Below are 25,021 nucleotides of genomic sequence, written 5' to 3'. Positions count from 1 at the left end.
AAAACCACATCCAAACTTCAAGTCAAAAAACCCAAATTGACAGAAAGCTAAGAAACAACCCTGGCTATGTGCGAAAAAGCAAACACAGTTTACATAATGAGGCTCCAATGTCCCATAATATCCCCAGGCTCTGCCATCCGAGCACGGATGTTTGCACTTGTCAGGTACGGATCGCACACGCTGCGCTGAGCAGCTGCGAGCCACGGGCAGGGAGAGCAGAGCAGGCTGGGGGGGCTTCAAAGCCTGACAGCCCCAGGGCCGGGGAGAGCTCTGGCAGGGGCTGAGGCAGCCCCTGAAGTGGGCAGGAGTGGGTGTTCAGCAGTGACTCAGCACATCCACACACACACATCCCTATTCCAGTGCGGCTCAGCGCGGTCTCGCCCGGACTTCAAATCCCTTCAATCACTGCCTGCTCTTCTCACAGTCGTATTCCTCTGCTTTTGCTTTTTAAAGGTAAGATATTCCAATATTCACCAATCTTTTTTTCAAGTCCAGCAAATCAGGGGTTATTTTATTCATCAGTTACTTTTTAACTGGATCCACACGTCTTAATTTAAATGAAACTGCTTTTAGTGCATCTCCTCAGGAAGTTTTGTCTCAGGCCACGCCAAATTCTGCTTACTATTACATCCTCTATTTATTACTTAAGTGCAACCAGTTGTAAAGCAAAAACACATCACTATTTAACACGGTAAAGCCATTCCAAGTTTTTTTCCTCATCACCAGTGCTCCCATAAGTATGAGGAAAAACAGAAAGAAAAAGTAAGCACAAGATTACAAACTCCCACATCCCAAACTCATAAGGCTGTACTGCTTTAAGCCCTTACAAAATCTCTGTGAGCTGTAGAGAGTTACTGTAAATATGGAATGTCTGCTTTAGAGGAGGGAACACAGCTGCCATTTAATGATGCACTGCACCCACAAATTCCAGGAAAAGGTGGCATTGCTTTGGTGTTTGATTTGATCCTCGCCCCCACGCAATGCACTTTATCAGAAGCATGTTTGCAGCAGACTGATGTGGAGAAACCCCGTGCCCAGAGTGTATCCTTTGCATGTTCGAGGGGCTCCTGCACAGGGAGGAAGGAAACCTGCACAGACCAGCAGTGCCTGTCACCTTCCAGTTGGCCACTGCCCACTTTCCAAAGGAGGTCAACACATGTTCCAGCTTTGAGGAAGGCTTCCTTCTCCTGTAGCCCTCACAGTTCACAGCCTAGTTACCCAGCAAAGTCGATTAAAAGCAAGGCAAACCCACAAAGTGTTTTGTTGGGTTTTTTTAATGCTATACATCCATACAGTCTCACTACTGCAAAGATAAGAATTTTCTGACTTTCTAGGCTATGTTTAACCACACTATTATCTATTGAGACTGAGAAAGAAACCTTAGGAAGGCTTAGAAGGTTATATATTAAGGAAAAGGGGTCACTACCCAAATACATGTTGAGAATCTAAATTTTGGTTCAACCTTTAAGATACTAATATATTGCATAGTATTTTAATACATAATTACCCTTACAGTATAATATTAGTATACTGAAAAATATGCTGTTGAGAATAACAAAGGAGCACTGTAAAACCTCAACTGTAGCTCTGAATTTCCTCATGAACCAAAAGAGACTTATTTTCAGTGTTTGATGCCCTCCTAGTATATAGTGGGTATTACCATAAACGAACAACAAAAATAGTAATTATTTATTAAAAAGGAGGGATAATAAGTAGGAGTTTTAATGTTACAATGTTACTATTAAACAAACACAATTACTGTAGTTTTAATGCATACCGTTCATTATCTTCTGTTGGCTTGAATTCTATGTGTAAAAAAAGAAACTGTATGGCCTTCCTAATAAATAATACCCAAGTACTGTTTAGGCTTTGCAGCAAACAATAGTTGACTTTATCACTTGAAAACATTCTGAATAATTTTGAATCATTCTCTGGAGACTATTAACCAAATTCCCTTAGATATTTTGGGAGTCTCTGTTTTACATTCAGATACCTGAGTTGACACCTGAAGACTGTCTAATTGTCCATGCACTCAGACCAATACATCCTAACTTGCAAAAACATTCTCAAAGGCCATATGAAAAGTCTTATTACAGTTGAGGTAAATAACCACTTACCCCATCATCCACAAATCCATTTATTTTATCATAGAAGAAATCAGGTTGATTAAGCATTCAAATGCCTTTCCCTTCAGAGGCCCAGAAATATCTTCTAAGAGAATCTGCTCCATCATTTTCCCAGGGCCCAAAGTGAGTTCATGTGCCCTGTGCTTTCCCATGTAGACCTCTTGGCTATTTTGAAGATGGGGACAACGTTTGTCTTTCTCCTATCAACCAGAAACTCTCCCTGTTTTTATTTCCATTCCAAGGTAATAGGCAGTGGTTTCTACAGGACACCAGCCGGCCCTCTGAGCACCTTGGATGCTGCCCAGCTGCTCCCATGGCCCTGAATGGATCACATTCCCATGATCCTGTCCCTCAGTCTCACCTCAATCTTTACCCACTGCTGGCAGCTCTCCTTGGACCCTATCTCTAAACAGGTCCTCCAGGCCTCTTCTCTGACACCTTGTCAGAGAAGACTGAAGCAAAGATACACAGATTGATAAGGAGACTGTGAGCTGCAGAACCAAGGCCAGGCCTGTCACACCAGCACTGCAATCACCATGGTGTCACAGTGGCCATCACACTTTGTGTATCTGTTGTGCACAAAACATTTTTTTATGCTGTCTGTGTCTCACAACCTTATCATTTCCTCACAACAGAAGGATCAATCAATTCCATAAGCAACGTCTTCCAGGCTGTTTTTGAGATTAAGGGGTAGGATAGCATTCCCAACACCTTAATCCTCACATGCTCATACATGTTCGGCTGCAACAATTTTGACATGTAGGTCATAAGGTTGATTTGAGAATGACCAAAGCAGTTCATAAGGTTAATTTGATAACATCCAAACTTGTAATCTGCAATCAGCCCAAGGAAGGACCTCCTGCTGCACAGGTGGTACAAAGATACCCACGTTACCCATAACAGCTGGGGAATGAAAAATCAACAACATTGTTGTAGTAAATTTGCAGTGTGCACACAAAGCTTTTGAAACAAGGTGCGTAAACACCTCCTGTGAGAAACAAAAGCAGTCAAAAATTAAAATATAACAGTCTGCCATGATCTACATTATTTAATGGCTCATATGCAATCATGACTATGATTTTGCATTAATTTAATTTCCCATGATAGGTTTATAATCAGGGACTGCTGAATTCTCAGACAGGAATATTGACCTGGGACACCAGAATCATCAGATGGTTTTGATTTGAGATCATATATTCACTCTACTGTAGTTTATCTGTCCCAAGTACAGTTTTTCAAAGCCACAATACCTGTGCATTTGTGCACTGCAAACCATGCTAGTGAGTGACTGCCTCTATTTCTGTGAGGACTGCAGAGTAAATCTGGGCACCTGATTACCCCAAACAACACTTACAACACAGAAGCTTAACTCTTCTTTGAGACGGACACAAAAATCACTGAAAGGAACTAATTATGCCACTGGTGATTGAACACAGGCACAGCACAAGTGAGATATATTTTCTCTACATCTAGAAGAAATTGCACCTTTCTTAGGTTCCAAAAGCTAACTGGTCTCTAACTCTTCCCAGCCCAGAAGTGTCAGTACCCTTCTGTAGTAGCAGAGTGTTGTGTTCCCCACTCCTCTTACCAACCCAGACAGTGTGTTCTTCCAATACCTTCTGCATTTCCTGTCGACAGATCCCCTACTCAAGCTGTTTCCAGATGAGCTCCACAATGTTCCTCCCCAGAACTCTACTACATTTGTTAAAAATTTCTTCTATAGATTCCCTATAACACATGGTTTGTGTGCTCTTGATTATGTCCTACCAGGCTGCTTACCCCATTCTCTGTGTCTAATTCTGATGTTGCCATGGTACCATAACAAGTACCAGAAGCAGAGACTCTACACCTGTAGGTCACCTTTTAGTGCACCACCCTTTCACTGAAAAGGAAACAGTCCACCTCAACAGTGGGTCTTTTTGCTTCTTTCTTACTGAACTATTATCTAAAACCCCCAAAAGCTTTCTAAAATATTTGTCCATTCATGGTTTCAACTTTTTTCCTATTTGAAGTCTTCCATTGAGTAATACATTTCCCAACAAACCAGAAGAAAAAAAAAGAAAAAAAAAAGAAACCACCACCAAAACGCACAGAGATTTGAACACCAGATATGTAATGGGTGGTTAGGGGAAATATATTGCATTCTAATCACCACACTCCTGTTTCTTGCTAGACCCTCATCATCAACAACACAAATCTATCATCTATTTCAAGTTTAGATGAGACCAGATCATTAAAAGCAAAAGGATTTTTGGCAGATATCTTACAAGATCAACGGGTATTTCAAAATTTCCATCAAATAATGGCTTTTACATGCTCCACAAAGAATTGGCAGACTTCTTAAAACAGCACACATATGCCTGCACACATGGAAGCACATGCAATACACCCCTTAGGATGCAACAACCATGCAAGTCATCCAGGTTCCAGGAAGAGCTGGATTTTGTCAATGATCTGGAGAGCAGGCCTCATTCATTCACACACACTGAATATTTTTTCCACTGCTGCCTGCTGAAAAATAAGTATCACTACTAGGAATGAGTGGTAATTGTTCCAGCAGCGCAGGAGACCTCCCTCTCAATCTTACCCAGCTGTGGTGAAGTTGCTTCCAAGTCCCTTTTCCACAAGCCAGGCAGCACCTACAGGTCTGCTCTTCTCATTACTAAAAGCGGCTCGCTGGGAGCAAGAGAACAGATAAGCTTGGGAGGGTCTTTAAAATTATTCATCCTGACAGTTTCAGGAGAACTTTTAACATTAAACAGCTTGCAAACCGAGATCATCAACAGCACATCAGCTTGTATCAACTATAAACCTTCTGCAGGTTTCAAGCAATATGCAGAGGGCATTAGCGTAGCTCAAAGTGCTTTTAAAAAAAGACTGTAGGAAGCTGGAAAATGCAGATATTTCAAGCATAATTCCAGACTGAACGGTTGTTTATGATAATTTTGTTGTGCAATATATGCTGCATAATTCTTGAAGGGAACCATTTGTATTATTTTCTCATTATAAAACTCAATTTTGTATCCCTTGGAAAATAAAGAATGGTTAGATTTTAACCTATTTCTTTAGCAATGGGACACTACATGATTGACAATGCAATTACCAGTGTAAAGTTTTTGATATGCCAAGTAATACTTAAAATAGAACTTCAATATTTTTCATGTACAGAGCTGTGGGTTTAGTAACAACCTGTTTTTCTGCAAATCAAGAAATCTTCATAGGTTCAAGAAAAACTCCTTTAAACTTGATATTTCTGAAGAAAAGCATGCATATAAGAGACATTCTAGCATTTCATGGAAAGGTTTGCAAAATTAAGGTTTCCATTACATGAAGAGTACAGTCACACTTTTTTAAATCTTCATGAACTGAAAGAATCTTTTTATTTGGAAAACATTAAAAATCTGCCTTCTATGACGATACTGAGAGATATTTTAGACCTAAATTTCCATATCTACTTTCAGTCAAGCTAGTAGGTGGGCATGTAACATTAATGCTGACTTATTCCTTCCCCTTTACTATGAGTTTTCTCCTGTAGGTTTGCCAGGTACATTCCCACAGTTGGAAGACACTGAGATTTACCAGATTCAACACCTTGTGTGGAGGTCCATCTATTAATGCCAAAAAGAAGAACATACCACAATTACTTAGCCCATCAAAAAAAAAAAAATCCTTCTTTCACCTTTAGACTTAAATCTTCATTTTCACTATACTATTAATAGGTTGTGTGTCTGTTCACTTATCAGTCTCTACCATGGGCTACACAGAGCACTGTCCTTCCCTTCTTTCTTTTTTAAAAATATAGTCTAGAATATCATAAGCACTGCAAAAAGCTGACAACATTTACATTCCAGTTCTTATTAGGAATTTTACACTCATTGAAGTGTTGGAAATCTCAATGATTTCAGACACATAGATTTAGCTTTGCTGATATGAAATGGCATCTTTCTTCAGACACAGCTCACGTGACTATGTGCAGATTTTACTTGAAGTCATTCCCTTTTGACTTGACTAAAAAAGTAAGCTAACTATTGAGGCTGATCATCTCCTACACCTACAGACAAACAATGCCCAGCTCTGTCACTGATCTGGCAGAGCTTTCAGCAATGCTCAGTGTTTGACCATAAGTAAATGAAGTCCTTCCTGAAGTCCTTAGTGGCACCTTTCAAGGTGTGTATGTTTTGCTGCCTCTTACATTCACATCAGTGGAAAGCTAAATGGTTAGAGAGAAATTACATGCGGACAAAGACTAAAGATGTGGGAGCATTTCTCACTGTCCTTGCAGGATTCCTCCTTACATCCCACTCTGCAGTGTTCCAGCAAATCATCTACATAGCAAGACCTCTGCCAGTTCCCTCACAAGACTATTCAGGACAACAGATCCTGTAGCCAAGAATTTTTACTTTGAGTACTTAAACAACACAGAAATGCAGTATGGAAATTCTGGGCTTGTCTCATTAGGTTGCTTGCTAATATATTATTTCAAAGTCACAGGTATGACTGAGGAATTCCTTAGTACCTCTGACACAAGGTAATTACCTTCAGAAACTTTATCAATAGGCACTACAAGTTGTTCTTTGCATCTCCCACTTAGACGAAGGACACAGTAGTTGTTCTTTTTTTCAGAACTTAGGAAAAGATTCCCCCTCTTGATTTCAGAGAGAATATAGCTCTCCTTTATGAGAGACTGCAATGGATCCTATACAGTAAATATGCAATTTCACAGAGGCAGGTGTTCTGGTTTGTATCATGCTTAGGACTTATTATTTTCTAGGATATTTTCTTCTTTCTCTTAGAGCTTCTCCTACTATTACAAATCTCTTTTTTGCTTTCTGTTCTCTCTTCTTATCTATTACTGATTTTCACCACAGTTGCTGACAGAAGTTTTCCATTCCTGTATGGAGGACAGTACAAGATTCCTCACTCTTCTAATCTGCTCCAGTAAAAGAGATCAAAATGCAAACCCTGCTGAGAAACTGTCTTGTTTCAGTTTGAACCTCACCACTCATGACCACAGGATTTGGGAACCATCACACAAGTCTGTCTCAGTTTGTTATCTTAGGCCAAGGTACATGGCAACTTCCAAGACAAATATCAGTACTGTTCAGCCTGTAAGACTAAACCTTGAACTCCTCTGTGTTTTCTGACACCAGGAAAGCAGCACAACAATATCATCAGAGGTTGGTACAGCTGAAGAGAATCTGAAGATGTACTAACAACCTATCTTGGCAGGTATGGAAGGAGAGAAGAGAACAGTCTTCCAGCTGGTCAGTGAAGGAATAAAGCTTTTTTATACACTATGGCAATTTTCCACAAGAAGCACATGATCGAGAAGGATTTTCTAAAATAAAAGACCTTTCCCATTCTTGGAGTGTTTGACTTTACCTACCATCCCATCTCTGCCTTTAGAGTGACCTCAGCCAGCTGCTCCCCACATGGGTGCTGATCTCATCTAGGCAAAGGATATTTTGGGACACAGTCATTAGGAACAGAAGCAAGTGGGGTGTGCAGTTGATGACCACCCCTGTGCATTGCTGGCATTTGAGAGAAGTCTAGATATCCATCAAGGCACCTAAATTTGTGCTCAACTTTCACTTCAATCAAACTTCAAAATTAAGCAAGGGCTTCACCCGATTGAGACCACAGTCTGCTATAATATAATGAAGCAGAGATAAGGATCCTATCTTATGACCCCTGCTAAATCCAAAGGTTTCTCCAGATTTACTGGATGTGAAAACAAGTACTGACCTATTATATTCACAAACCCCACAGCTGCCACACTCAGTTCTTTATCTTACAAGTTCATTCTTTCTGAACAGAAATATCTATATAATTATTCTGCACATGAGTTATACTGGCTCAGAAAACCAACCAACATGGGATTCAGCAGACCTAAGAATTATGCAAAGACTGTTTTAAGCAGCTTAATATTTAAAGGAAACTATTTGTTTTTTAAAAAGTGCATCTGCCACAGAAGCCATAAAGTTCTTTGCATACAAGCAAATTAGCAATATTTTTTCTGTGCAACTGAAGGGCTGTGGACATTGTAAATTAAAAATAGTCATTCCATGAGGAAAGAAAGGCTGCATAATAATAAAAAAATATAGGTTTAAATATGTCAATGTTCTTTTGTTTGTGCATAAATTAGAATTAGATGAGACAAAGAAGGAAAATAAGAATAAACAAAAGATTTTACAACAACCCAGAGATACTGGGCCCAGTACAAGGATGGCCCACAGTCACCCTGGTTGCCAGCTGTAGTTTTACTGCAATTACTGAAACCACACCACGCACTTGGACTAAGCATAGTATTGCCTAACTATATTCACATGCTAAACAATTGCCTTAAAATTGTTTATTTTCAATTGTTCATATCCATAGCACACCTTTAGGCTGTCTTTGAATGCAGCTGGATGGTTATGGAAAACATTTGCTGTTGTATCAAGGGCTTACAGCCTCCAGTAAATCTATTAGCAGTAAGTGTTTGGAGGAATATGTCTTTAATTAGCATCATAAATAATTGCAGACTACATTTTTGCTCTGGGATGCAGAGAAAAGTTGATTTGAAACTATTTTCAATCCAGGAATTTCTTTTTTTTTTTTCCTCTGCAGTTCAGAGATCCAGATGGAAGAATGGTCCTCACTCAGAAGTGACTGGCAACCTTTTTATAAATTATTTTCCAGGTCATTTCATTGAGTGTTTTGCAGGTATTCCGTTTCATTCCTTGGCAACTGACCCAAAACTTGGAGCTGGATTACTTGAGAGATAGGCATTGTCTTTGGTGTCCTTGAGCAAAATAATAAAGTTATTTTTCTAGCCTGTGATTCTTCTCTATATACCAGTGAAGACTCCCCCTCCCAGCTCTCACCTTTTTCCTTTACAATGGCATTTTGGCCTTATTACTTATTAGAATCAGAAGCAAAACATCCATATCATTATAAATTAGAAAATGTTTAATAAGAATGAGCTTGAACAAATTTTTATTATAATGAAAGGATTAAGGAGCATGATAGCATTAATATTTAGGAAAAATTAAACAAAATTGCTTTTTATCTGCTGCAAACTATGTTAAATATTTAATATGCCACATTATAAGGGCACCATTTCAACAAAGGGTATGGCAACCTTTGCGTTAGGAACCTTCATTTCAGTGGTTCAAACTTTGTTGGAAAACTTCTAAAAGCTAAATTAAAACTATGTGCAGGTTTTCCAGGCAGTTGGAGCTCAGACAAAGCTTCCAAACCTGGGCAGGTCCACAGCAGAAAACTGTGCAAACAGTGGGTCCAAAGAGGCTGCCTCTTGCTGGCTTTCCTGACCCAGCACATGGTTTATTTAGAAGGGAGCACTGAGTTTAATTGTCCTGCAGCTTATGGGAAGCCTTTCTGTTGCTTCCTTTGGAGCATCTGGGTATATTTTTAGGCAGCTTCAAAACATAAAGTTATGCAAGTATTCTGAGGTGATGAAGGGTGATTTCTTTCTCAGCAATCTAGCAGCAGATAACTTATATAAATATTGTGAGAGGCGAATTCTAGCTCTCTGATTGTAAGTGATTATAAATATTCCTATATAACTAAAAAGGTATGCTGAATCCCACTAGGACCAGTAGTATGCTTTTGGAAAAAAAGCAAATCATTTTCTGCAGTCTTAAGGCCTGGAAATTTTCAAGCTTTCCCCAGGAGTTTGAAAAAAAAAATCAAAATAACTAAATACCAAACCCCAAGCTGGACCTGCTTACAAGCCAGGCTATGTATTGAATGAAATTTTAAGGTAATAATGTAACAGTGGAAAGCAGTAAATTTGGTAGTAGATTTTTACTGCTTTCAGATCACTCAACTGAGAAGCAAATAAAATGAAAAAAGTTCTGAGGTTGCTCCTAAGCTGATCCTTACAATGACCTTGGGAAAAAAAAAAAATCTATTATCCTCTACCTTTATCTCTCCTCCTGTAAAAGGTGATAATAAACACTAGTTAGATTTTCTATCTTGGGATGGGACTCTCAGCAAAACATTATAACCACTTTGGCTGAGCTGGCCCAAGTCCTGAAATCAGCCTCCTCACACTCTGTACCCTGAAAATTTAAGCAGAATTACCCAAACTCTTCACAAACCATCAAGGTTTCATTAGTTGCTTTTAAAGCTCACCTTCTACCTCAGTTGACTTTCATTTTATCCATCCAAGGCATTTGTTTTCATCTGTTCCACATCCCAGGCCACCATTAGCTGTTGGACTGGGGAGCAGTGACAGGATTGCCCTGTCGAGCACTCCCAGTGTGGGGCCATCATTTGAAGCACCTGTCTTGTAGTTTTATTCCCCATTCTCTATTTCTCATAGACCTCTTCTTTACTGAATAAAAATTTTCCTCCTCTGCAATTAAAATCTTCACAATTAGATTATTATTATTGTGTAAGTGAATACATGACTACCTTCTGAATGCTGCTGAATTTTCCTGTGTGCAGCAGGTTTGCTTTCAAGGCACAGTTTTTCTGTTCATGTCTCACACTCAAGGAAATCCAACATGAAACAGGAGAAGTCAAACAGTGTCAAAGATGCAGCAGTTCATTACCAGATTCCAGATTTTCTGACTCTGGCACATAAAGCCACATTTCGATATGACAAAAAAAAATTAAGAGAAGTTTCACTGTGTTACAGTCATATATAGAAAAAAAGAGTAATTGACTGTCCTTTCAGAACCACAGCTGTTTCTTTTGAAACTCAGGTGGAAGATAATCAGCAGTCTTGAAGAAAGTGAAGGTAAAAAATGAGTACTGTTCAAAAACTCTCAAGGTTCAAGTCTCATTTACCACTAGAACAGTAAAAATATGTATATTTTATATATCTATAGTTTAATAAAATTGACCTAAATTATATTTTCATATTTTTTAAGCTGGAATTCAATAACTGTATTCTGTGATTTAGCATCAGAGTGCTTTGTGATATTTTAAATTGTTTATAATTCCCTCCCAAAGCAAAAATGTTTGGATACTAGCATGAGAAGGGAGTACAGAAGCACATTTTGAAATTCAAACTCAAAATATCAAGTATCTGTACTTAAAGGTGAATCTTAAAAAATATATTCCAATAAACAGCTTTTATTGAGGCATTAGTGACCATTAACTTCTCATGCGTGTGGCTCACGCTGTCAGGCAGATCATATTAGTGATACTTGTAAATGTTGTGCATCTGCTATAAAGTATCTCAGCTTCACTTACCAGAAGGTTTTCTAAACATTAATTCACATTTTTGGTGGCTCCAAGAGAAATAGCTTTTATTAATTACAAGTTAAATTAAAGCCACAAACAGCCTTTATTTATGTTAGCAGCAGATTCTGTCAGTGGATATATCTTTATCTCACTGCACTGTACTTTCAAAGAACTAAAACATTAAAAAGAAGCTCTCATAACAAGTTTGGTTTGAACCTAAAATTGTGTACCAACTTTTGAAACAAAGAATAAAAACCTTCAGTTTCAACTGTAAACATTAAGGTATTGAAATGCCAGACTGGGCTGAAAACCTATCTTTGGAAGGTAGAAACTTTTCAAGCATGAAAATCCCTACCTCAAGAAAGGCAAACTGAAATTAAAACCAAAAATAAAAAGAGCAAACCTTTTGAAATGCATCCATGCCATTTCCACTACCATCACTCTCCTCCCTGCATCCACACACTGCTTTGAGTGTCTTGGTAATTTGCTAGAGAATGGCTTTCCTTACCTGCAGAATTTCAGGGGAAACCACACAGTGGCAGTACTGTGAATGCAAACACTCTATTCTATTGTGCAGCATCTGTTAAGAACTAAAATACAGTTTTCTATCCTTGGTTATGGTTAAGTTGACTGTTACTTTCCTATATAGAAGAACATGCAGTCAACACATAATTTATTTCCTTCTGTAATTTCAGTCTCCAGAGGCCTCAGACACAGTCACACATTTCACTCTGGGCTACTGTTTTCTTGCCATTTGTATCCACTCTTTGGCTTCCTCTATTCAGGTACATTTTTGAAGCCCAGTCTCTTCGTGCAAACTTGGAATTCAATGCCAAAATCAAAGGAAAGCAAATCAAACTGAAGGAGCATCCCTCATACAAACATGCACGCACACACCCACCCCAGACATTTATGATTCATCTAGGTTATTGGTTTCTGTACTTTCAAAGCACACAGACACAAGTTGATGAGTATTAGAAATGACAAATCCAGAATGCTCTGCTCATTTTCACTGTGCTGTGAGACTCTTGTCAAAGACTGCAGCCACACAGACTGCAGATGCCAACTTCTGATGTACAGGTATCTCACACCAGGAGGGAAATTTCCACTGTTGTGGAAATTTCCTCCAGGTGATCACTCTCATATTGCAAGTAATTTTCTAGTTTTAAATCACCTGATTTCAGACAGAAATGTAACAGTTAATATAACCACATATTTTTTAGGAACATGACATACAGCACAAGGCTTTATTTTTTAACTTATACAGAAAACTATATTTACATCCATGATTCCTACCTAAATCAATTCCCCTTCATTTCACCTGCTGCACAAACAGTTATTTCCCCTTTTTTCCTCCTTTTAAAGCAAGAATCAGACTTTTCCCCACAGGGGTTAACACCCATTGAATCTGAATATGTTTCCTTCCCTACTTATCTTAACTCACTTTGCTTTTAGGCTACAGAAGCTGCTCCTGAAGGTAAAGTCCTTCTGATTGCACCTGCAGCCACACTTGTCCCCTGGCTGAGTCATTCCTCAAGTTCACAGAGTAGAAACAAGCCAAACACTTTCCGGGCAGGATTTGCATCACAATTCTTTCCACCAGCACCCCCAGGGTAGTGACAGTCCCCCACGAGAGCCCAGGGAATTATGTTTAATAAAAAAGTACTACACACAAAAATACACATGCTGCAGAACTCCCCTTCATTGACTGAATGGCATTTAAAAAAACAACCATAAGAACATCAAACTATTCAGTACAGGAGCAGATGGGGAAAAATTATTTCCCTTATCAAAGCTAAATTATTATATCACTGCTGGTCTCAAAACTATGAGATACTGATGCTTTTTAAATACACTGAGAAAAATATTAGGAGAGGATTTTATCAAATACTAAAAGGCACAGTATGTTATTTTAACTTGGATGGTCCTCGACTTCTTTCTATGGTAGATGTATCCTTTTAAGTTGAATCTCTTCTTTATCTTGAGCTGAAATGGTCCTTCCTATAAATTTGCTCAAGAGTATCACACACTTTCAATAAGCTATTCCAAGAAATTCTCCACAGAACAAATACAGTATTTTTTTACAGCAGCACCTGAAAAGGGCTGAACAATGGTCATGTCTTCAAACAAAAATCAAACAGAAACACCATTTCCTTCCTCACTTTCAACAGCAACTATTAGGGAAGTTACTAATTTTGCCATTTGAAACCATTTCACTCCAAGTCCAGCTACCCAGCGCAAGTCCTTAACAAATTTACAACCAATCCCTAATGAAAATCTAATTGTTGAGGTGCTGAGAGGACACTTTCTTTTCACTGCTGGGCTTCTCATGACACAGCTCCTTCGGCCACAGCATTTGTGGGCAAACAGCACCTGAGCAAAGCCCCCCAGCCTGCTCACACCCCTGAGGGGACAGGGCACCCGGCAAGGCCTACGCCCTCTCTCCACTAGCATCCCATTCTCTCTCCAGGCTTGCAAGCATTGATGGTGACTGTGCAAGAGCACAGAATGGGAAATATTAAAGAATAAGTCTGGAAAACTGCACAAGGCAGACCCTGAGCAGCACGAGGGAGCACAGGCAGCCCCTGAGGGGAGGCGGCCCCAGGGCGGGGCACAGCCCCACCACAGCCTGGGCACACACGGGGCACCTTCTTTCAAGCAAAGCAGTCCAGCTGAAATAAACACTTTATGGCTTCTTTGTCATCAATTTTAATAAGTACCACACACACCTCATTGTTAAAAGATAGAATCAAGTAAGAACTCACATGCCACTGGGGTTTAGGAGCTGTAAAATCCCTTCCTGGCCAGGACACGCAGCACTCCCCTCCTGCCTCAGAGCCCTCGGTAGCTGTGGGGGAAAGGGGCTGGCACCAGGGGCTGCTTTGAACCATCTGCACACCTGTGGCAGGGACAGCACCCTGAGGGGGGGCACCTGCACAGCTCACCTGCCACCCGTCTGTGTGACGATGTTGTGGGCAACTCCCAGCCCAGGAATGCCATCACAGGTGCTGGGGAGACTCTCCAGACCAGCTGCCCAATGCCCTGAGAGCTGGGGCAGACAAAGACCAGCCCTGCCTCCCACCAGCAGACCTGCTCAGCAGCAGGGAGGACACGTGCAGGGAAACCTGAGTGTCTGAGAGTGGCCATGAAGGCACTGCCTTGTTCAAACCTGTGCTAAGGACTCGCTGTTTCCAAAGAGATGCTATTCCAGCCAAGAACCAGTGCTGCCCAGCACAGCCTGTCCCTCCCCAGCAGCATTCTCATTTTCCAGAGGCAGGGAACTGTCAGCAAAGCTGCCAGCTTTCCACGGAGAGCCTGGAGCCTCACCTTTCCATTACCCAAAGCATCTGACAGCCAGTTATCCTCGTGCTGCCTGAGCAGTACTAGACAGAACGACTGGAATTAGTATTTGCTGCCAAAATATATTGGATACTTTCTAATCACACTAGGAGAGCTCTTGCTAGGTTTTCAATCTCAGAGATGTTTAATATAGTGAAGCGGGAAGACGAAGTTTCACTTTCAAGCTAGAATTCAATAATCCTACTTGAAGCAGTTGGAAAAACAAACTTTAACCACTGCCTCAGCACCTAGAGATGCAGGAAAGATCTTATCCCTATTCTATTATCATTAAATTTTAATTCTCTCAAACTTGTGCCATATCATACAGAAGTTAATTCATAACTTATCCCTAGTAATCACAGCATAAAAATTGGGGGTTTATCTTCTAGGTTTGTATACAACTATTGAATCTCGTGAGACAAAGTTCAAGATACAGCACCTATTATTTTAATGTTCTGTTTCTTCATTATCACCTGCCATACTTATTTACCGCTTATTTTCTCAGTTTCCACAGTACAGCAAACTGATTTTGTCTTCTATTTTATCTTCTATTAAAAGAGAAATCGAACTCATTGCTTTGACTTTAACCGTGGCACTTCAAATATAAGGCAGGTGCCAGATAACTGTCTCACTTGGATCAGAAGTTCACAATGAATAGTTCCCCTTACCTTTTCCTCTGCATTAAATATTGTTTCTTGACAGCAAATGAATAAAAATGTTGTTGTGAATGATTCAAAAAACCATTTAAAAATATTACACTGCATGTTTCAGCCCTAACTTTAGTTAGAATTGTACTTCTGATGTATTGCACATCCTATGCTTTTATGTCATATGTAAATTTAAACAGTACTATGTATTTTTAAAACCCTATGTTGAAAGATCTTTAAAGTTGCAAGGCTAAGTGAAGGAAAGCCAAAATTTAACCTGACTGTGCTGCGTCCTGGTGCATTCTCAATTATATTATGTCATAGGTTATTACATCTTGTTAAATTCAACTTGTCTAGCACTCTTCAGACCATTAAAACATTCTTAAAGAGATGTTACATTTTCTGATTACAGTTTTTGGCTCTTATTTGTGTAGTCTTGTGTTAACAGTCTGATTTTCAAGTACATTTCTTGGTGACACTCAGCTTTGTCTGTGTAGGGCTCTTACTACTAAGTACTTACAGCTGATAAATGCCATTCTTAACAGAGGTGATTTTCATTCTGCTTCGCTCCATTAGTCCAAAGTATAAAATTGCAATGAAAAGCTGCAATGTCCTCTTGGTAGTTTGACTCTGCTTTGAGCTCAGTGCTGCCCATATTTATCTAACTTACAGACTCATTTTGGGTAAAAAAAGCTTCAATTTTATGTACTTTTTTTTTAAACCTGCCAAGGTTAGGGACCCAGTTCTGTGAACACTTTTCATGCAATCAGTTCCACCAAATGCCCATCACCTGAGGAAAGAGAATGACCTGTTTCAGGATGAGATATAATGCACAGCTCTGGTCATATTTTGCAGCTATTAAACTCAATACCATGGACTGTAGTAGGAAAAACCTGCAATTCAGTTGTTTTAAACTGCCACAAAATCTCCCAACTGCAAATTTCATCGTGATTTGCACTGGCGATGGGGGAACTATTTTCGCACAACTGTACATTTTTAAGATTTCGAATTCCTCATCAGCACCCCAGTAATTAAGTATTTATAGATGACCAAAAGGCACCTAGTGGGAAGAACCCCATTTGTTTCCTCTGTGCCTCAAACCTTTCATGAATAAAGTAGTACCAGGGGTAACCTTTCATGAATACAACCTTAGGGATCACAGAGTGCCCTCAATCAATGCGGGGAACTCATGTTGACAGAGTATATGGGAAACAGATTGAGGTATTAAAGCACATAGCCTCTGGTGTTTTAGATGTAAATACTATAACCATCAAATATTTAGACTCTTATGTAAGCAGTATGTCATTTTTTAAACAGTTACTGCTTGGAATAAATCTTTAAGGATGGAATTTTCAGAAGTGCTCAGTATTGGCCTAACTTTGCTCTTACTGAAATCAATCATAAAATTTTCACAACTTTGAGAAAGGACTTTGTCTGTTTATATGTTTCCACAGCACTAGGCACAATAAGTCTTGATCCTGACTGGGGCCTTTTGACTCTGCTGTAATCTAAATAAATTGATTTATAGAAGATCAGTCAGATAAATGATGAGGAAACACACACATACATATAAAACAGCTAGGGTTTTTTAATGATGGCTTAGCAGTCTTTTGGAGCTTCTTCATTATTTTTGAATCCTAAAATTCATTTGCCTTCTTTTATATTAATTTAATTTCCTTGTTATTAATTTTATCCAACATAATTCCACGCATCTTGAATTTTCACTGAAGTATCCCTCCAATAAAATGTAACTTACTTTCTTGCCACAAATCCCATTTAGTCCACATAATAAGCACATTAGTTTTGGAATCTGACTCATACTTTGTTTTAGCAGAATATAACCTCTTGTCTGTTTCCACAAAAGCTGATATTGATAACAGTAATATGTAACCTACTCTATATTCCAAAGAATATCTACCTTTGCTGGACTGGGAAAGGGAAAGGGAATGTGTTCCTTTTATAGGTTTGTAGAGTGGTTAGATCTGTGTCTTTTGTTATTTCACAAGATTCACACAAACATTAATTTACCCAGGGATTGACTTCAGAGGCAGTTATTTCACTTTAAAATACACGCCAACCTCAAAACTGTCTAAAAAGATCTTATTTTCTTCTAAAGAGCTACACTAAGACCAAAACAAAACTACTCCTGCTTTTCACTCAATGGGGGATTTCAAAAGGTCGACACTGCAACGTCTTTCTCCCTATTTTCTCCAAATAAAACGCTACAAGTTATTGAAATGGAGGCTGTGGTTCCACAGAAAATCCTCTAGGCATTTTCTTGGCAGCTGCTATCCCCATGCCCTTGCCCTGCTTCAGCCACTGATTCCCACCTCCCTTAACCTCCAGTAGGACTTATAAAGCTGATTTTGGATCTCTGTGATTACCCAGACCAAGACTTAGTCCTCTTGTTCTTCCTTGAAAGTTTAGTTTTAACCTGGGCCAGCTGCCAGCCTGGTGCTCCTGTGCAGAGCTGTGCTGGGATGAGGGAGGAGCCTGGCAAAGGCTGCACCAACACACACCTCTGCCATGGGACACATTTCTGAACCTCCAAAAGCATTCTCACACATCCCTTAGGAAAGCAAGAGCAAGCACACATTACATTATAAAACTGGCAAAGGAACAAACTTCAGAAAGTAGCCAAAGTTTTAAAATAGGCCAAGGAAGGAATCAAGTAATGATAACAGCTTGTTCATCTTCTTTACCTGAATTCAGGTGATGTTATCACCAACCCTAGCTCACTACACATTTCATAGTAAGAAATTATAGTCTTTCAGATTAGCAAACTATATATATATTTAGTGCTTTATTCTCAAACTGTTTCACCACAAATGACAGCTCATTTCACAAACAGCTTATCTTATGGCTAAAGATATATAAATACATACTAAAAATGCTGCTGAAAGTCTCTGAATGTATAATGCAGCCTGGTAGACATGGTAGTGATTGTAACACTGCATTGTAGACACAAATGTTAAAGAAACTTGGCAAGAAGCAACACATTTTAGCTGCTCAAAATTCAGATTTTCTCAGACTTGTCCCCTTCTGATGAATGGAACATATGGGAGTATTGTTCATAAAACTTACATTGCTTTTCTTGATGTCTACCAAAATTCCTCATCACGACAATATTTACCAAGATACATACAGATTCAAATTTGAATTAATTACCCAGAAGTTTTTCTATACTTCCAGGTTTACTGAAAAAGAAAAACCACTTCAGAAGCAATGTGTTGTGAGTATTTAAGAGTAGATGTTATAGCAACAGAGGTAGCAGAGTGCTTGCTGGGGAAGGGTGCTATCCAGTTAAAAGCCATCAGTGCCGAGCGAGATAAAAGACAGGGAAGAAAGCAGCTGCTTTGCCAAGAAGCAGTTTGAAATCTGACATTATAAACAAAACACATGTAAATCTAGACATAAATCCTCGCTCTTGTGCTGAAGGCTCCATAATATTTTAGCTAGCATTATTACTTACAAACAAACACTTCCTGAAACACAGCAGCGCGACTGCAGAACAGCCTTTAACCTTGTGTTCATCCACTCGAGAGCCGTGTTATTTATTATCCTTTATCCCTTAATTATGGGGACTTCACCTACTGCTCTCTGCTCATTTGAAATGCAGAATAAAATACAATGGATGTCTGAAGACTTAACAGGTGTCAACCAGATATTTGCCAGCTACTGCTACTATTCTACTGGGAGGAGTTGCTGTTCTATAAATACTAATTAGAGTTTTGCACATGATCTTGCTGAAATACCTAAGGTGATGAGTGGCCAGTTGTTACTTTTAAAAGATTAGCACAATTTGAAAAACTAATGTCCCCAATGAGGCAATGCTCACACTGAATAATCAAGAGTTATAGCTGTTCTCTGCCCAAAGGGAATATTTGCTCACTTCATCATTTGGAAAATCTGCTGCCTCTCGAACAACTCACTCTTCTATTTAACTTTGAGAAACTTGTAAAACTTCACGCAGTCAATATAATAGCATGGTATAGGTACTTGGATGGGCTTCCACTGCTATGCCACATGGTAGGCTTTACTGACACCTTCCAAAGACAGAGCTTTTAGTGTGAAGTCATGATTAAGAAACTGCAACAAAGAAAAATAAGATTATAGTAGAAAAAAAAAATTTAATGTCCTCAAATCCACCTCCCTTCAAATTTTTCACTTCTACTAAAAAGACAGAAAAAAAACAGACATAGGCAAATCTGAACAGGTCTCCATGATACTGAGTTTTTATATATTATATATATTAATTTTTGATTTAAAAAAAAAACACTAATTCTCTAAAATCTCAGTGCAATATATCTGAACAACCAGCTAATTGCAAGCAAAGTGCTAAAGTGACCAGACACGGACCATTCCCTTGGTTTGTAATAAAATCTCGAGTTTCATCTTGTCCAATTTGCTATGGAAAGCAACTGATATCACATTGTGTGACACAATGCTGTATTTCTATATATGAGCTGTGAGTCAACTCAGTGAAATTTGACTGATACAACAAACACAACCCTGTACTATTTAGTGTTTGTGACCATGTATGGGGACAACCTATATAATTTTAATCAGAATTTATTTTTCAGGGGGTTTTTTCTTTTTTTTTTTTAATCTTTTTTTTCTTTACCATGAAACCTCTTTTTTCCTCATCCTTCAACATACTGCTTCCTCTTTTCCAGTAGCTCATTACTGGAAACGTTTGGCCTTACTTCAAAAGAGAAGAATATGTCAACAGCAGAACATCTGTGTCCACACAGAGTGCTTTGATGACAGTGATATACTCCATTTACATCAGTAACACTGAGCTGAACCTTGATGCTGTCTGCATTTAAAGATCTTACCCCACAGGGCAAGAGAATACAGGTCAAAAACGTTGATCTCTGTTTGACACACTCTCTACTTCAAGAGCACTTGGCAGCGATTTGTTCCACAGTCAAGAATCAAACTCACAGAACGTTGCAAAGCTCGGAGCCATGTTTGCATAACCACATTCAAAACAAACATTAAAATTCAGTCTCTGGAGGCCAATCTACTGTTGATATGCAGGGGTTTGTGAGCAATATGGTCAAATTCTAACCTGAATGCAGTGGGAACTTCCTCATATAAATCAAAAGGGCATAACTCAGGCTTGGGTATTAAGAGGAGTGATGTTCCTACATCTCTCAAATGCAAAAAGGACACTTTATCCCTCTAAAACTCAAACTTGATTACATAAAAAGGGGAGTGGACTAGTTATGTGTGACACAGAATTGCATCTCCCAGTGTGGCCAGAGGAAGCTGGGTAATTTAGGTATGGAACACGTCTCCACAGGCAGGCACAATAATAAACTCCTCAAATATTTCGCACAGAGGAGTTCAGAAATGAAGGCTGAGCTACAGACTATTTGGAGCCCATGGCTTCTGGTAATCATCCTTTTTAACTTGATTTTAAAACATTTAGTGTTTCTTCAGCTTTTTGTAATGAATATATCATTCTCTAATTTAATTACACCATGTCCACTAAACTGCCATGCTGACAATAAATCCCAATATAAGGTGGAGAGTTTCAATAGTTCCCTTCCACACCTTCCTACCCTCGTGTAAAGCTCAGCACTTTTGCAGCATTGAAGGATTCAGTATTGCTTAGAAGACTAATATATACAGAACATCAGAGGGGATCAAATCGATGCAGTTGGATATTGCCCTGCTCGTGTTCAAGGACCACAACCACCTGTGTGCTGCATTAGCACCTGCAAGGACCAGCAAATCCTCTTTCAGCAAACAGAGGAGGAGAAAATTTTGTTTACAGGTTTCACTAGAATGCCATGGAAACAGATACAGAGGTAACTGTGAAAGGCGTAATCCAAATGGAAGACAGCCCTAATAGAACTCACAGATCCAAAAATAATATGTATGTTTTCCCACTCGGAAAACACACGCCTGAATCCTATTAACGTCAAGACAGAAAATTATACTGAGTAGACCCCAATATCACTAAGGTCCCTGATAACAGTATGAATTAATGTGCACCTTCAAAGTAGAGCAAGATGTTTTCATATGCAGACTATTAGAAAAAAAAAATGTATCTTAATAGAATAATCATCTTTTTAAAGAAAAAAAAATTACATCTTGAATTTTTGAAACAGGATTAAAGTATGGTAGTAGCCCTCTAAAAGGGAGCTGCTCAGCACCTGCTGCCTACACTGTGCCTGGCTCCAGGCAATGTTATTCATTCCTCGCTTTCATGGGAGCAAAATACAACCTCTAAAAATATAAAACACAAAAATAAATAGATCTCTGGGGAAATGGAAGAGAAATCTGTTTTAAAAATAGTGAGGAGCCTATACATTCTAAAAAAATAAGTCCATTTTGCATTGTTTTGTAAGATTTACACTTTAATTTGAAACCAAAGTAAGGCATAAAATTTGTATGAAAGCAATATCTGATTTATAGATGAAGTTAAAACACAATATACTTAGCTGCAAATACCAGACCCCAGTGAGAGAAGGAAAAGGTTTTGAAAGATGATTAAAGTATGCTTGATAAATGTGGCCCTGCAATGCCCCAAAAGATTTTTCTGAAGTTAAGTGGTAAACACAATTAACATGACTTTTGCTACCAAAACACTAAACGCAATGGATTTTTTTAATTAATTTTCAATGTTATTACATGTTCCTATTGAGCTGGAATTGACTCAATCCACTAACTGTACTGAGAGACAGCTCTTCTGTCCACATGACCTTAACATCTAGACAAAAAGCCAAATATCCATTCTGCTGGTCACATGAAGAGGAAGCCACACGATAACAACGGTCTTATGACCACCAAAAGTTAACATCTTGTGAGTGGAAATTTTGTGGCAGTTGAAGCATTTAAGAAAGATATATTTGTAAGGCTCAGGGAATGTCCAGCTTGATTAAATGTATTCTTAATTAGCCAATAAAAAGCAGCAGCTGTGAAGGCTGACAAGAATCCCTCACTGTACACTTCTGGCCTAACCTCACTATCCATATTCAAACAAGTCTCCTGGCAAAGGCAAATCATATAATTCTTGGGAGTCTTGCACGCATTCGGACTCACCAGATTTACATATTATTATTCACAGGAGATGTTTCATTACATTTGCTTGGAGAAAATGTACCATCTATATGGGTATTCACGTGTTTAATATGCACATGCCTTTCCATTTTGTATTTATTAGGTAGCTTATGAGGAGGTTGTTTGGCCTCCTTCTGTCTTAGACCAAGCACTGCTCACTCATGTGAGGCCAACTCACATGGCAGAGCTCATATTCCTCCAGCACACTCCAACCACCCCAAAACAGGGAGAACAATTCCAAGCAGCTTTTCAGAACCAGTCCAGCCACCAGTCCGTGTCCCAAACTGTTTGCAAGCTTTTTGGGGCAGACTGTTAGGTGATACAGGCCAAAACTGTGACAGGGACTGTCCTCACCGTTGGACAGTCACTGAAAAACAGTTTGGCCCAAGCCTTGACTGTTCAGTTTGCTTGAATGGACTTCAATTCAGTGATACTACTTGAAACCAGGCACTACAACACACCATAGCAGCAAGGCTGGAAGGGGCCTCCAGAATTCATACCATCCATCTGCTCCAAAGAGAACCTGTGCTCACAATGCTGCAGGATCAAACTTCTCATACTCTTATGTAAAGGTGCACCCAAGCCACAGGGGCTTTGCTACAAGCGTCAACTACAACACTTTTATCTCACAAAGCAAGTCTTGGAGAGTATAACTTACCATTTTGGTCTGCTGGTGGATTTCACCATTGGAGCCATCCCATCTCGATAGAGGCTTTTTGTTTTACTGAAGTTGACAACATTGAAAATTACTCTCTGGGGGGAAAAAAGGAAAAGAAAAGAAATCAGGTATAAAATCTCAAAGAATTTTTATGTGTGCTGCCTATACCAGCTGCATAAGAATATACAGGGATAATATATGAAATAGATGTGTGTCTTATGAATTATTGTTACTCTCAATAAGATAATCAATATCCTGCCTGTTCCAAGTATTTAAATTGTCTGTGTTGTTTTACACTGCATTGATACACATGAAATGTATGTTTTTAATTTAGTGTGTTGATTTTCAGTAGGCATCCTAGCCACATAAAGAAATAGGTTGCTCAGATCTGAAAACAGTAAAGCAAGTCCAGTTTGCTGCAGTGAACATTATAGAGGTTGGTGGAAAGCTGGGAGATGGGGTATCAATCCTCAGGAAAACCTTCTAACTGCTCCATAGAATCCCAGGGTAGAGTCATAGAATCACTAAGGTTGGAAAAGACCTCGAAGATCATCAAGTGCAACCATTAAGCCAGCACTGCCAATCCCACCACTGAACCATGTCCCTAAGCACCACATCTACACATCTTTTAAATCTCAGAGAATCAATCTCTTCCCTGTGCAGCCTGTTCCAATGCTTGACAACCTTTTCAGGAAAGAAACTTTTCCTAATATCTGACCTAAACCTCCTCTGGCACAACTCCAGGCCATTTCCTCTTGCCCTATAGCTTGCTACCCAGGAGAAGAGACTGATCCCCACCTGGCCACAACCTCCTTTCAGGTAGCTTTAGAGATTGATAAGGTCTGCCCTGAGTCTTCTTTTCTCCAGACTAAACACCTCCAGCTCCCTCAGCTGCTCCTATCACACTTGTGCTCCAGACCCTTCACCAGCTCCGTTGCCCTTCTCTGGGCTCACTGCAGCCCCTCAGTGTCTTTCTTGTGGTGAGGGGCCCAGAACTGGATACAGGATTCGAGGTGTGGCCTCACCAGTGCTGAGAACAGGGGGACAATCCCTGCCCTGGTCCTGCTGGCCACACCATTTCTCATACAGGCCAGGATGCCATTGGCCTTCTTGCCCACCTGGGCACACACTGGCTTGTGGTTAGCTGCTGTTGACCAGCACCCCCAGGCCCTTTTCCACTGGGCAGCTTTCCAGCCACTCTGTTCCCAGCCTGCAGGGGGTTGTTGTGACCCAAGTGTGTGACCCAGCACTTTGCCTTGTTGAACCTCATCCAGTTGGCCTCAGCCCATTGATCCAGCCTGTCCAGATCCCTCTGCAGAGCCTTCCTGCCCTCCAGCAGATCAACACTCCTGCCTGACTTGGTGTCATCTGCAAACAGACCAAGAGTGCACTCAATCCCTCAACCTGCTGAGGCTTCACACAGCATCAGAAAAAAAAAAAGTTTTCTGATTTCTTTTTTTAAAGACAGGAATATCTGTCTTCCCTTCCCTTGGCAAAAGGAAGGATTTTCCTCTGTAAATAGTGTACAGGATACCTACAAAGAAAGTGCACATAGCCATCAATTGTTTGAATATGATAGAGGAGAAGAAAAGATTCCAAATCTGATCTTAATTTACACTAAAACTTTGGGAAAACTGTAGCTGAAATCTAACACTAAAACTTTGGGAAAACTGTAGCTGATATCTACCAGGTCAAGGGAAGAGCAAAATTTAGATCTTTAAGGGTAATGGACTGATAATGAAAGGAAATTCACGCAGGGGAAAGACAAGAGAAAACAGAGACAAAACCTTCTTCCTTACCATCTGTCTGCTCTAAGTCATTTTACACAAAGTTACTTATTCTGTTTCTGTTAAGAAAATCTAAATTGGATGTAGCTCATCTCATGTAGTACATTGACTTTTCAGCTGGTAAAGGCAGTATTCCTCATTTGTCATACTCTCTTGATACCCAATATTAATGTACACAGAAAAACCAAAATA

At 39.5% G+C, this 25,021-nt stretch overlaps 1 protein-coding gene across 2 annotated transcripts in view; it reads right to left on the bottom strand.

Annotated features, from left to right (window-relative positions):
* The window catches only part of BEND5 (BEN domain containing 5), a 911,380-nt gene that overhangs the window by 667,307 nt on the left and 219,052 nt on the right, over positions 1-25,021 (bottom strand). For both annotated transcript variants that reach the window (XM_027683052.1, XM_027683053.1), the window contains exon 4: positions 23,043-23,137. In XM_027683052.1, the coding sequence (XP_027538853.1) occupies positions 23,043-23,137 (95 nt within the window). The remainder of the gene's footprint in view (positions 1-23,042; positions 23,138-25,021) is intronic.

The sequence above is a fragment of the Neopelma chrysocephalum genome, unplaced genomic scaffold (assembly GCF_003984885.1).
Source record: "Neopelma chrysocephalum unplaced genomic scaffold, ASM398488v2 Primary Assembly neopelma1_64, whole genome shotgun sequence".
NCBI classification, from domain to species: domain Eukaryota; kingdom Metazoa; phylum Chordata; class Aves; order Passeriformes; family Pipridae; genus Neopelma; species Neopelma chrysocephalum.
This window is presented reverse-complemented; position numbering and strand designations above follow the sequence as displayed.